The 14488-nt window shown below is 38.1% G+C and overlaps 1 protein-coding gene across 4 annotated transcripts in view; it reads right to left on the bottom strand.

The window, feature by feature from the left end:
- Positions 1-14488, bottom strand: part of SLC24A2 (solute carrier family 24 member 2) — a 244445-nt gene that overhangs the window by 7118 nt on the left and 222839 nt on the right. For 3 of the 4 annotated variants that reach the window (XM_082401000.1, XM_082401002.1, XM_082401001.1), the window contains 2 exons: positions 9797-9886; positions 2660-2826 (listed from right to left, as the gene is read on the bottom strand). In XM_082401000.1, the coding sequence (XP_082257126.1) occupies positions 2660-2826; positions 9797-9886 (257 nt within the window). Of the gene's footprint in view, positions 1-2659; positions 7273-9796; positions 9887-14488 lie in introns of those variants that run through there. The other variant, XM_082401003.1, reaches the window with a different exon arrangement.

The following is a 14488-nucleotide window of genomic DNA, read 5'->3' as shown; positions in this document are numbered from 1 at the left end:
GCAGATGCAATTTTATTCAGAAAGGTGATCATTTCAGTGTTATTTTGAGTAGTGAAAAACCAGGGACAACTTAATCTCTAATAATAGGCAGCTAGTTAAATAGCAAACTATAAGTCAATGTAATTTTATGTAGCTATTAAAAATCATAAACTTATAATGATACAGGTAAATGTTCATGATATGATTCTATATTTAAAAAGAAGGATAAACATAAACATAGCAATCTAACTTCAATAATAAATTAAAAAAGATTGGTGTTGGTCTGTATTATGCTTTATATATATTTATGCTTTATATGTATTTTTAAAATCCTTTACCTTGGGTATGTATGAATCCTATAAACAAGAAGAAAATGCTAGCAAGACTATGAAGAAACTGTTACACTCAATATATTGCTAATGACTTTGTAACTTGGTATAAACTCTTGGGAAAGACTTTTTGGAAAAATATACTACATCAATAGCCACTGAAATGTTTATAATCTTCAATCCATCAATATTTCTTGAAGAAATTTATCCAAATAAAATAATTAAAAGAGGAGATGTTTCTGCATAAAGGTGTTCATAAAACACCCATGATGATATCAGAAAATTGAAAAAAATACAAAGGTCCTACTAAAGGGTAAAGGCTAAAACCGAAAGCAACAGGATGGAATATTTTGAAGCCATAGAATGTTAATTATGAGAGCTATGAAGAAACTTAGAAAAATGGTTGATTTACTCATTTACTAATAGATGCCTACTCTTTGCTGTGCATAAATGGCTTTAAAATGGAAAAATAAAAGCCCTCCAACAGGGCAAAACTGATTATTCACTAAGAAAACTTTCTGAAATATTAGGAGAAAAACACACAAAAGTTAAATGTTTTGGGGTAGTAGGATTAGGGGTGATTTTCTTTAAACTTTCATTTAAGTTTCATTTAAGTTACAAGATATATAAAATTTAAGAACAATGAACAAAAAGCATCTTGCAATTCACTATAATATTTTTCAAAAACACGACAAATTTGTCTCATAGAACACTTGTCATTTTTCCCAATATGTAGGATTTTCTCTTTTTGTGCTACAGAATATTTTCTTTCTGTTTATACAAGATATTGACCAAGAAAACTACTCTAAATGTGTGGGCAGTGGAACTGAGAAACACTGTTTATACTAGGGATGTCCTTCCTTTAAAGTACACCTTTTCAGGCATTCACTCACTCATTCACTTGTTCATTCATTCATCCATCCACCCATCCATTCATCCATTCATTCTACAAACATCTGCCAAACCACTGCCATGCATTAAGCATTGTATTAGGCTTTGGGGAGTTCTTGTTCTTGGGGAGTTCACAGTCTAGCAGGCAGACTGATAGACAGGACCATGACAAGAGTGTGAGATACAGATATACAGAAAGTATACAGGAGCACAAGCCCCCAGGCAAGACTTAAGGGAATCAGAAAAACCAGGATTTGAGTTGACACTGGAAGGGTAAATTGGAGTTTTCCAGACAGACAAGCAGGGAGGGCTCCTGAGGGAGAGGTGCCAGCAAAGGAAGAAAGAATGGTAGGAGAGGGCATCTTTGGAACTCAAAGGTGGTTCAGACAGTGGAAGCTCAGAGCAGGGTTTTATGCACAGGTAGTGCTGGAGTTGAGAGCACAGACTCTGTTCAAATCCCAGCTATCTCATTACTAGTTGTGTGAATTCTGTGCCCTTCGGTTTCCTTATCTGAAAAATGGGGATGAAAATACATACATCATAGGATCATCGTGTGGCTTAAATAGATAAAAATGTATGTACAGTGCATGTGGTAGATACTGAATGAAAAAATTATTATATATATTAGGTAGTGGAAAGGATAAAAGAGAACAATATTCAAGATGTTCAATGAGAAAGTAGATCTGTTTTAGTGGTCTTCCAAACTCAAATGCAAGAGCTCAGTTCTTCCGGGAACATAAGGATAATATCCCATGTCTTACTTTCTCAAGGGGCTGTCCTTCAAGTTATTTATCAGACTACTTTTACTTGGACACATTAAATGAAATGACAGAGATGACAGCATCCCTCCCCAATCAGATCCACTTGAGATTATTCATATTGAGAACTTCATTTTGCTTAACTGTAAGAACAGATCTCATCTTCTGACTTTCAAAAAACCTAGACTATCTTCACCAGCACAGATAAAGAAATGATAATGCCAAACCTGCCAGCATTTTCCAAGGAAGGAGATGGGATATTTTTTCTGGGCCTATGTTTGTTTCAGTCTGCTTTCCAATCCAAATCTCATCTGAGGCTGGTGGGGACTTTAATTAGAATTAGAACATGGAAAAAAATACAGTGAAACCACCAGAGCATCTCAGTCACATATAAATGTTGAATATTCATGACATATAGCCAGTGCCATTTTATAGGTGAAATTCTCTTAAAGTATTTCCTACAACACCCACTCTGTAAGCAAGTTATGTGTTTCTGCCTGTCTACGGATAACTTATTCTTCATGAAGTTCTCTGAAAATGAAAATTGGAGTTGGTGAAATTGAATGGTACTACCAGTCTTTACTTTCTATTGGTATCGGTTGGTTTTGGGCTCTGAGATCCTGGTCACGTCTTTACAGCTTCTAAGAAGACAAAGACAGTGGTGGAGATGATGTGCACCTTTATATAACTAGCTCTACTCACCCTACAGTGATGTCAAAGATGTTGCTTCCAACAGAGCTGGACACAGCCATGTCCCCGAGCCCCTTCCGGGCCACTATGACACTGGTGATCAGATCAGGGATGGAGGTCCCAGCAGCCAAGATGGTCAGACCCATAATCTCTTCACTAATGCCAATTGTCTCTCCAACCTAAAAGCAACGACAGGGACAAACATATGAGTGTTTGAAGTCACAAAACCATCAAACCCACTAACATTTGAATGCAACTCCCTTTTAATGAGTTCTTACTCTGTGCTGTGCTGAGTATCAAGATGATAACAAGGAAGAAGGCACCATCATTGACAGAAAGGATTTTATATTTTAATGATATTCAGACCCAAGGGATCAGGAAGGTTCACATGAGGATTAAACAGATAATCTCAAAAAAGAGCTATAGAAGACTAGAGTGCAGCCTCTATATGGTTTTTATTAAGACCAGGCAGGGGAAGCAGAAGATCAGAGTTATGAATGCCAATTGGTCATTGGCTACAGGGGCCAGTGCCTGACAATGGCACCAAATCCTGTAGCAGATTTGCCCCTGGATTTATCATTGAAGATTAAGAATTGACACCCAGTGTCCCCATTTTTCCTTAACATTTCCTAGTGTCTATAACCCACTCTTAAACACTTTTAGACTCTACCATTTTCACAGAAAACTTGATTTTGGGTGTTTTTGGGTTTTGTAATACAGGACTGTAAATCAGCAAGGCAGCCATGGAGAAAGCAACAGTTAGGGAATCAGAGGACCTTGGGCTAAGGTCTGGCTCTGGCATTTATTAAGTACTTGACCTATTGCTAACTGGACCAATTGGGCAATATCTTTGATCCTCACTTTCTTTCTTTTTTTTTTCCTTCCAGTTTTATTGAGATATAATTGACATACAGCACTGCATAAGTTTAAGGTATAGAGCATAATGATTTGACTCACATACATCATGAAATGATTATCATACAAGTTTAATGAACATCCATCATCTCAGATAGATATACAATTAAAGAAACAGAAAAAAATTCTTTTTCCTTGTGATGAGAACTCTTAGGACTGAGTCCCTTAACGACTTTCATATATAACACACAGCTGTGTTACTTATATTTTTATCCTTGTTTTCTGATCCATAAAGTGGGTACGACAATACTTACCTTATAAGGTGGTTGTGAGGACTAAATTATAATTTATGGAAAAACCCTTTGTAAATGGGTTTGACAATGATGTATGTCATCATTGAAAAGTGACGGGGGACATTTATTATATTCTTTTGGCCTTTGCCTTTTAAGACTGATGACTTCTCTTCTGGACAGTTGGTCTAGCCTTCAATGTATGCTCCTCCAGTCTCCTGAGCAACGTGTTTGTCTTCTTGTTGTCTTTCTTCTAAAAACTTTATGTATTTTCTGGAGTTGGTGAACTGCAGTTCTGAAAACCTTTACGACAATTCTTTCAGTTTGGTTTCCTACCTGATGACGTCCAGCATTTTTTGAGAAAATGTAAAGGTCCAAAGTAGCATGTAAGAATAAAGGTTTTGGGGGAATAGAATAAACTTATTTCTTTTTTTAAAAATTGAAATATAGTTGATTTACAATGCTGTGTTAGTTTCAGGTGTACAGCAAAGTTAGTTTCAAGTGTACAGTTTTATATATATATATGTATTTCAGATTCTTTTCCCTTATAGGTTACTACAAAATATTGAGTATAGTTCCCTGTGCTATACAGTAGGTCTTTGTTGGTTATCTATTTTATATATAGTAGTGTGTTTATGTTAATTCCAAACTCCTAATTTATCCCTCCCCCCATTTCCCCTTTGGTAACCATAAGTTTGTTTTCTATGTCTCTGGGTCTATTTCTAGAATAAACCTATTTCTAAATCTCTGTTTTGATTTATAGGAATAGCCTGGTTCCCCCTAGCTTAAAAACATAGTAGGGAGCTATATTTATTTTGATGGTCTTGCCTGCTCTAGAGCCTGGTGAGCTGAACTAGTTTACCTATCCTCGTGGTGCACAGATTCACTGCTCCCCATTAGAAAGTGACATCTACGTGAGCAGGGTCATGGCCTTAATCACTATGGTCTCCCTAATAAGCAGAACATAGCCTGGTACATAGTAGGCTCTCAATACCTATTTGCTGAATAAACAAATCAATCTGCATACTTAGATGATTTTACTAGCATGATTTTCACTGGCTCTCCTAGTGTTAAACAAGAGTTTTGTACAAAAGTGCCCTATTTGAGCACAATATTCTCCCTGATGACGTTTTTTGTTAGATTTGGAGTGAAACATTTTCGTTTTACAAATTTATTTATGGCTGCATTGGGTCTTTGGTGCTGCGCATGGGCTTTCTCTAGTTGTGGCGAGCGGGGGCTACCCTTCGTTGCAGTGTGCGGGCTTCTCGTTGCGGTGGCTTCTCTTTGTTGCAGAGCATGGGCTCTAGGAGCACGGGTTTCAGGAGTTGTAGCTTGCGGGCTCAGTAGTTGTGGCTCACGGGCTTAGTTGCTCCACGGCATGTGGGATCTTCCTGGAACAGTGCTCGATCCCGTGTCCCCTGCATTGGCAGGAGGATTCTTAACCACTGTGCCACCAGGGAAGTCCATGGAGTGAAACATTTTCAAAGACTGTGAAGATGCTGACTAAATGATTGTCGCCCTCAATAAGTTCCAAACTATCTAATACGTTCTTAGTAATTTAAAATCTTAGAGGGAGGTTTAAAGCAGTGACTATTTAAAAAAAATTTGTATCTGGAGTTTGAATGCCACTATTGACAGAAAAATGCAGAAATTGAAGAGAGGTGTTAATGGTAGTGTGGTTAAGAGTGCTGGCATGGGGTACAAAAAGCCCTGGGTGCAAATCCTAGCCTGCCACTCCTTGGGCACAGTGGCCAACTTCCCTGAGTCTCAGTTTTTCTCATGTGTAAAATGGGGATAATAATATCTACCCTCAGAGTTGTTGGGATGATTACATGTGATGATGCATATAAAGCAAATAGCAACTAGTGTCAGGCATAAAGAAAACGTTCAATAAATATCAGCTGTGATAACTCAGACACTACTCCTCTCCCTCTCCAACATATCAGCATGCAACCCTCAGGGTTCCGGCAGCAAGGACAGAAGCTGGTTTAGCAGGGTCAGTTTACAGTGTGGGAAATCACATGAATCATGACGAATTTTCACTGTACATCAAAACCCTGATGACTCTGGGTGGCTCTAGAAACACCTTCACTGAAGGAGAACTAGTCTTCAGAAGCTCATTTTGAGTCTATTTCACTGAAGTGGGCTTTTGGCAAGTCAGAGGCAAGGTGATGGGTGCATGGATGGGACAGCACTCAGATCAAATCGGGTAGCATCAAAGGAGTTTACAGCTAGAAAGGACCTCAGTAGTCTCTTGGGGGAATTCCTTTGTTTTCTAATAGAAATAAATAACGAGGCCGCTCAGAATTCGTATCCATTGCTGCTCCAATATGCCATGATCCAGTTCCTTGCTGTGGTTTAGTGAGGATCTGCAAAATGTCATATTGGCTAAATGAGACATGAGGTTGTATCTGACTCTCAGCATTAACCGAGAATTAACATCTAATTAACTAGATGTGGGATAGATTTTAATCACAGGTTTTCATCACCCATGAAATTTACTAAGATGAAGATTCAAGATGTAAAATCAAAAACAAAAAACTCCCCAAACTAAAGGAAAGTATGCACAAACTGTTTTATGTGAAGGGCATTTACTTTTGGCCAAACAGTAGCCAAATAATTGTATTAAATAGCATTTATTATTGGTAAAACTGTGGATAACAAAATAGTTGAGCACTAAATGGTGCGCTTGTTATCTTTATAGCTTTTACAGTTTAAAAGTACAAATGATAGAATTAGAGCTACAGACTTAGAACAGAATCTGCTATTTTGATCAGCTGTCTGGATATTTTGAAAGAGAAAAGCATTTCTTTGGAGAAAAGAAAGAGAAACTTCTCATTCATTATTCGCTAGTAAGGCGAATATGCACTTTATATTTATGCACTTTATGCACTTTGTATTTCTGGGCTTTTTTTTTTAGTAATTATTATTGTTCCAGGCATTGTGTTTGTACTTTTCTACAAGAGAATGAAAAGGAAACAGGATTGTGGAATTCAGATAATCATTAAAAAGTAAAGAAAGATATGGAAGCCTGTAGGATGATGTTTCCTAGGATGACTAAAGAGAAATATCTAGAAAACAATATATTCCAATAAGTGAAAAAAATAACTTTTTTTCCTTTATCAGTACATGGAAGAATAAAAATGATTATTAGGAAAGGCCATTATATATCTATAAATGGCAAACACTCCTTTTAGCCTGGAAATCTGGAGGCTGAGAAGTAGATTACCTTCTGCAATGATTTCTGCTGGGTATCGGTAGCAAACGTCTTTCAACCAATGTAGAAAATAATGACTTTGGGGCAAACAGAACTTCTTCAGGGGGCCGAGGATTTTTGGAAATATTAAGGAAGAGTAACCTGAGGTCAAACGTCAGTAAAATAACTGTGATAGGAATAATATAAAATATCTTGTAGGAATAATGCTTGGTTTATCAGCCAATATTTCCAGTGGATTTTGTTAATGATGCCATATCTTCTTTCTGAAAAAATTAAGGTGTAATTTCCATACAGTCAAATTCACCCTTTAAAAAAAGCATACTGTTCTGTGAGCTTTGACAAATATATGCAGTCCTGTTTCTCCACATCCTCATCAACAAACGGTATTGTCTGTCTTTTTGGTTGTAGTCATCCTAATGGTTGTGAAGTGGTATCTTATGTTTATTTTTAAACAACTTTATTGAGATATAATTCACATACCCTAAAAGTCACCCATTTAAAGTATATGATTCAGTGGTTTTTTAGTATATTTATAGAGTTGTGCAACTATCACCAGAATTTAAGTTCAATTTTTTGTCATTCCAAGAAGAAACTCCATACCCATTAGCAGTCACTTCCCATTGCCCTCCAACCTCCCCAACCCTAGGTAACTGTTACCTACTTTCTGCCTCTATAGATTTGCCTGTTATTCACATTTCATATAAATGGAACCATACAACATGTGCTCTCTTGTGACTGGCTGTTTTCACTTAGCATAATATTTTAGAGGTTCATTCACACTGTAGCATGTATCAGTATTTCATTCATTTTTATTGTAGAATAATATTCCATTGTGTGGATACACCACATTTTATTTACCCATACAAGTTGATGGACACCTGGATTGTTTCTACTTTTTGGCCATTATGAATGATGCTGCTGTGAACATTTGTTTATAAATTGTGCAGATGTTTTCATTTCTCTTGGGTATATAGACAGTGGAATCACTGGATCATATGGTAACTTTATGCTTAACATTTTGTGGAACTGCCAAGTCTACAAAGTGGCTGCACTGTTTTACATTCTTACCAGAAATATATCAGGGTTCCAATTTCTATACACCCTCTCTAACACTTGTTATTTTCTGTCTTTTTGATTATATCCATCCAAGTGAGTGTGAAGTGGTATCTCACTGTGGTTTTAATTTGCATTCTCTAATGAATAATGATGTTGAATATCTTTTCTTGTGCTTATTAGCCATTTGCATACCTTTCTTGGTGAAATAGCTACTCAAATCTTTTGTCCTTCTTAAACCTTAAGATGCCTGTAGACGCTTGCCTTTCTATTATTGAGCTTTAAGAGCTTTTTATATATCCTGGATACAAGTGCTTTATCAGAGAGATATGATTTGCAAATATTTTCTCTCAGTCTGTGGTTTGTCTTTCCAATTTTTGGGGTTTTTTTTGGCTGTGCCACGCGGCTTATGGGATCTCAGTTCCCCAACCAGGGACTGAACCTGGGCCCTCGGCAGTGAGAGCGCAGAGTTCTAACCACTGGACAGGCAGGGAATTCCCTGTCTTTTCATTTTTTAAATGAGGTTTTTTGAAGAGCAGAAGTTTTACTTTTGATGACATTTAGTTAATCAATTATTTTTTTTATGGATCATGGTTTGGTGTTATATCATAGAACTCTTTGCCTATCCCATGGTTATGTGGATTTTCTGTTTTCTTCTAGATGTTTTTAGCTCTTACGTTTAGAACTATCGTGCATTTTGAGTTAATTTTTGAGTATCGCAGGTGGTAAATGTCTAAGTTCATTTATTTTGGCATATAGAAATCCAATTATTCCAGCAGCATTTGTTAAGAACTCTATCCACATATGTCCTTGGTGTATATTTCCTTATTTCAAATTGCTATATTTTATTTCTGTTAAGAAGTATAATAATTTTAAGGGTATATTAGACAAAGAATACAAGTGGGCAGTTGGAATTGATGTAGTTTATAATAGAGATTAAAAGCATGAGTTTTGGAGCTGCAGAGTGCTGGGTTAGAATCTCAGTCCTGCATTTTACTACCTAAATGATCCTGGGCATTTTTTTTTTTATTAGCTCTAAGCTTAACTCTTTATCTGTAAACTGTGGATAATAATAGTATCTCCCTCATAGAAATTATACCCATGTACAAGGACAAAGGGATGTAAATTATCTGGCATGTAGTACACATTCAATCAATAATGGTAACCATTACTATCTTTGAGAATGTAAGACCTTTGCATCTCATTTTTCCATTCATGTGTTGCAACAAACAATTCCTGAGAGTTTATTCTGGTGATGGGCACTATGACTGGTACTGAATTAAAAGTAGTAAAAGGGAAATACATCATCATTTTTGTAAATGGAGGCTCAAGGAAGAGACCATTTTGTGTCCAGTTCTTTCCCTAAGAGCCAGTTGGATGAGAACGTGAGGTGAGTGGCTGCCCAAGAGAAAGTATAAGTGCTGCTGAGCCAGGAAAAACTCTGACATTCCTCCAGGCCTGGGTTGGCCTGGCTTCAGGCTTCAGAGGGCAAGAAGCAGTGAGACTTGCCTTTCCTCCACATGGCTGTCTGGGGCTATGCCGATTTGAGTCCACACTATAGGGAAAGGCCAGGAGACGAGGGAAAGTTAAGTGGAATAAATTCCTTTAGTCCTGGAATATGTAACTTGTTAGATGCAATACTGTTGTGACAGTTTCAGAAAGCAAACACACTGGTTAGCCACTTAGCAACCAAGAGAAAAGCCAGGCAGATGTGTGTCACTCTCAAGGTCTTACCTGATGTGCCCACCAGACCATCAAGTAAGAGAATACTGCGATCCAGGCGATGGAGCCAAAGAACGTGATGGGAAAAAACTTCCTTGAAGACTGAAAGAGAACCAGAAAGGGGAGAGAATGTGAGTGCTAACTGAGGTGATCTGATAGCTCAAAGCTAAGACCACCAATTCAGCTACTTCTCCCTCACTGCCTGCAGTCCTGGTAGAATTAGCAATCAAAATAAATGACCAAGCGTTGGTCAAGCTGGGACATTAAGATTCTCTCTTGAGAATGTCAAATTGGTGGAAGCCAAACCATCCCAAATCTAGTTTCTGAGATGGAAGCCTTTTGAAGAGAATGTCTGTTCCTGCTGCTGGTTTCTCAGATGCTCTCTGCTCCTGCCCTTTCCAAGGCTTGGTTTCTCAGCCTTGCCTTCAATCCCTCAATACCCCACATTCTCTCTCCCTCTCCTGCTCCCTTTTCTACCTTCTCTTCAATTTCATGAGAATCAGTTTCTATTGCTTCAACCCATGTATCCTAATAATCCATATGCCAGAAAGCCTACGGGATTAATTACATTTCACAAGAAGGATCAATAGTTTCCAAAATACATTGGCTCATTTTACGGTCCCATGAATTATGAGGAAAAGCCACACAGAAGAAGCCATCACCACAATTAATACAGATTCCTGAGGATGGCCAGTCTCCAGGACGTTGGAGCCACACAAGTATCAACAGCAGATGCTCACTTGTGCTGCTCTCCATGGGGGTGGCACAGTAGACATTCTTGGGAATGCTTTTTCTCCTGTTCTCCACCCCTAACTATGTTATATCCAATTATGCTTCTAGCCCTGGGCTTTGTGCAATCTCAGGCTTATAGTATGAGCACTTTTAAAGTTCTTTCAAACATCAGCCAAAATCAGACACTCAAAATGCAGTGTTTCTTATCCATCCCACTATAGGGAAATCCACGCTTGCACTGGATGGTAGTGGTGTCCTGTTGATGCCCTTTTTGCAAAATTGGGATCCTTTAAAACATGCTCAGATAACAGAATGCTCTCAGAGAGTCTCTCATTTATTATTGCAAAACACTTTTTATTTCAAAGCTTTCCACTTTGAGAAACAATCTCACTTTTTGCTTTGATAACGCCATCCAATTTTGTCCAGAGAAATGAATCCCGGAGTTGACCTGGATGAAAGCTATCTCACTCGTCTGAAGAGGTGACCTTGGGCAGTCACATAGAACACTTCTGCCATGGCTTTTGAGAGCTTCATTAAAAGGAAAAGATAAACCTGTATATGGTAATCTTTTGAATATCTTTAATGATGAACACAGTCTATTGCTCCAAACAGGCTTATGTTCTCTCTATTAATTTCAAGTTTTTAATATATGTTTTCATTATCATTCACATGGTTCTATTAAATTTCACAATAACCATTTCTTTCTTTCAATGGTTGTGGTTTTTCTTGGCCCTTTTGTTAGCTGGGATGTCTGGAAGACCAGTGGGCTTGATTAAACTGGGGAAAGCATTAACCACGGTGAGTAGCCACAACCTTATTCTTAAATGCTTCCCCCTACTCCTTCCCTTTCTTAGAAGGAAAATATTTCAGCCAAAGACTCAGACTCCTTCTGGGGACCTAAGCACTATTTAATGGGTTATGGGAAAAAAGTCATCAATTTTTCAAAGTGGAGCTTGAGACACTCACTTTGAAAGCAAATTCCTTTAAAGCGAGGGGTTCAGCTGGATTCTGGAGACCAGATTCCCTGAGCCTTGGAATTGCCAGTGCCAAGAAATCAATTTTTCCCAGGCAAGGCATTTCGCTGATTAGAGTTCCTGTTCTTTTCCTCTGGCCACAAGTCACTGTTTCAGGATCCTAGGTGTGATGAGGGCTTCATCTCCCAGGCCATGCTCTGTCACAGGGAAGAGAAGGGCCCCCCCTTGTGATGTGGGACCACCCATGTGGTTTGAGCAGCAGCCAATCCTTAGCTTGATTCTGCGCATCCTGGGAGGGAACGGAGTACCATCTCCACACTTCATGACATGGCACATGGACTGGATATCCTGGGAGAGTCCTCATTTCATAGGTACGCCCCCTTTCCAGGTTAGCTCACTTACTAAGCATGTAACTATTATTTTATTATTATTTAACTTTTTTGTACCTTTGCATGTCTGTTCATCGATACAGCGTCCCAAGTCAGAATCAAATTATTTGAACATATTTCTCATCTGAAAAATATCATCCCTGAACCATAGACCATTCCCAGTCAAAAGGCAGAAAGTAAGGCATCGGACTAAGGATTTAAAGGTGCTAAGTTTACACCAACATATTATTGAAAACCTCTGTATTTCAAAATTTGATGCTTATGAGTCTTAATCAAGAAGCCAATTAGTCATTAGTGGATATCTAAATGTACCTAGTATTGGATTAGGAACTCATTGAAAAAAAAAAGGTTAAAAATATTTTTTCTTTGTAAAGTTTCAGGTCTTCATCATTAACCAGGGGTAGGTAACCAGGGGCACTTACTCTGTACCCAGATCTTGAACTAGACATGAAATTCAAATCTAGGTCTCTCTGACTATATAGCACGCATTCCTAGATGTGAGGAATCTAGGTTATACTCATTCCTAAAGAAAGACAGGGCCAATGATGCTCAAAATATACCCGGCTTTGGACACATAATGATCATCCTCATCATAATACTAGCCTATGCTCTGAATGTCAGCAAATAAAGAGCATCAGGGAAATACAGACTAGCATTCCAGCTGTACAACCGTCTGCCTCACCCAGCCTCCCATATTGTTCCTGCTTTGGAAGCATCAACCTTTCATGCATCAACAGTTTGGTTAAGTGTTTCCCCGACTGTCAAAGTACCTTACCATTTCCAATCTCACAGCCCAGGTCATTCCTTCCTTCATTTTTTTCTGGACTATTTCCCTTCTTTGGACTCTGTGGTCTCATTCCAGTTATCATACCTGTACTCTTATTTAGTTACCAGTCTCATTGGAAGGAAGAAAAGAGCTCCTGAAGCCAAGGTCTGATATGTCAATTTATGGTTAGTAATGGCGGTTCATCCTGACATCTGCTGGGATGGACCTCATACCAATTAGGAAAAAGCAAATTGTATCCATGTGTTGGCCGGCACATGTGTCTATTTTGTTCCAGTGTAATGGTTTACTTGTATAATTGACAGCTAATGTTCTCATTAGAAGTTTTTAGTACATCAGAGTGATATTTTCTTGGCTTAAAAAACATTACTGGACATTAGCTGGTCGCACAAATTGGCCATCTCCTAACTTATTTAAATTCAACAAACATTCACTGAGCATCTCCTCTGTGCAAGGTTCTGGGGCATACATATTTAACAGAGTTCTCCAAAGCAATCCTGTTAAAGATTAAAAGTATGGTCTCTGGATTACTATGACCAGTATTGAAATCCTTGCTCATCAATTACCAGCTATGTGCCCTGAGAGAAATTATTTAATCGCTCTAAATCTCAGTTTCTTTCTCTGTAAAATGGGAGGAATAACAATGTCTAGTAGTTCTGAGGATTTCACGCACATGAAGTGTCTAGCAAACTGCCTGGCACAGAACAAGTGCTTGGATAGTAATGGCAGATGTTATTAGACAATATTAAGCTCATTTTGATTTTTAAGAGATGAGAAAACTGAAACTCAGGGAGGTGAAAGTGATTGCAGAGATATGGCCTAGAGTCTTGGCTTTGCTTCTTATTAGCTGGTTTTGCTTGGACAAGTCACTCAATCTCAGGGCCTCAATCACTCCATCCTTGCTAGAACCGTGCTTGGTACATAGTAGACACAATAAATACTTGGTGAATGAACCAATGCATGACAGAAATTGCAAAAACCTAGCTGGGTTCTGCAGTACCTTCCTAGCTCTGATGGGTCATATTTTGATATCTCATGAGATGCATTCTTGTTTTGTAAGAACATCCATCCTAGGCCATGAGAAAATAAAACTTTTGGGGTCTTTGTTTCCTTTATTATTTTCAATTTTCATCAAAGACATATTCCTCATTAAGGTTTGCATTTCAGTTCTTGTACTTCTAAAACAAAGCCATTAATTTAAGAAAACTATAAAAGTGAAGCCCACCGTTAATTATCTGAGCTGGAAGTACGCATAATTCAACAAACACTGTCATATAATTTGCTTATAAATGAAGTGTAAATAAAAGCAAGTGGGAGTACTATTTACTCTGAAACTAGATGTATACACTAAAAAAAAAATCGTGTTTTCATTGTAATTATTGTCAAGGTTTGGGATGTTCATCTCCATGGGTAAAAAAAATCGTATTTTCATTGTAATTATTGTCAAGGTTTGGGATGTTCATCTCCATGGGTAATTCAAAAACTACTCAGAAAAAAAAAACCCAGAAAAAACCAAACTACTCAGGAGGCAGAGCTGCCAGGCTCTGAGGAGTAGCAAGTGTCTATTAATTGATAGTTTTCTCTTCTGTCTCTCCTCTCCCTGGATAATTTTTCAAGAGGCCCTTGTGGCAGGACATGAGGACCATGGCAGACTACAAAAATGACCGCATCACTTTGCAATTCCTCCCGTGAAGAGGTGAGGTCTATTTCCCAAGCCTCTGCATCTGGGCTGGCCTTATGCCTTGCACTGACTAATAGAATGTGGTGGAAATGACAGTGTGCAGATTCTGAACTAGATCTTTGTGGCTTTGCGGCTTTCATTCTC

The sequence above is a fragment of the Balaenoptera borealis genome, assembly GCF_965194805.1.
Source record: "Balaenoptera borealis genome assembly, chromosome: 8".
NCBI classification, from domain to species: domain Eukaryota; kingdom Metazoa; phylum Chordata; class Mammalia; order Artiodactyla; family Balaenopteridae; genus Balaenoptera; species Balaenoptera borealis.
The sequence above is the reverse complement of the archived record's forward strand: the minus strand, read 5'-3'. Positions and strand labels throughout refer to the sequence as shown.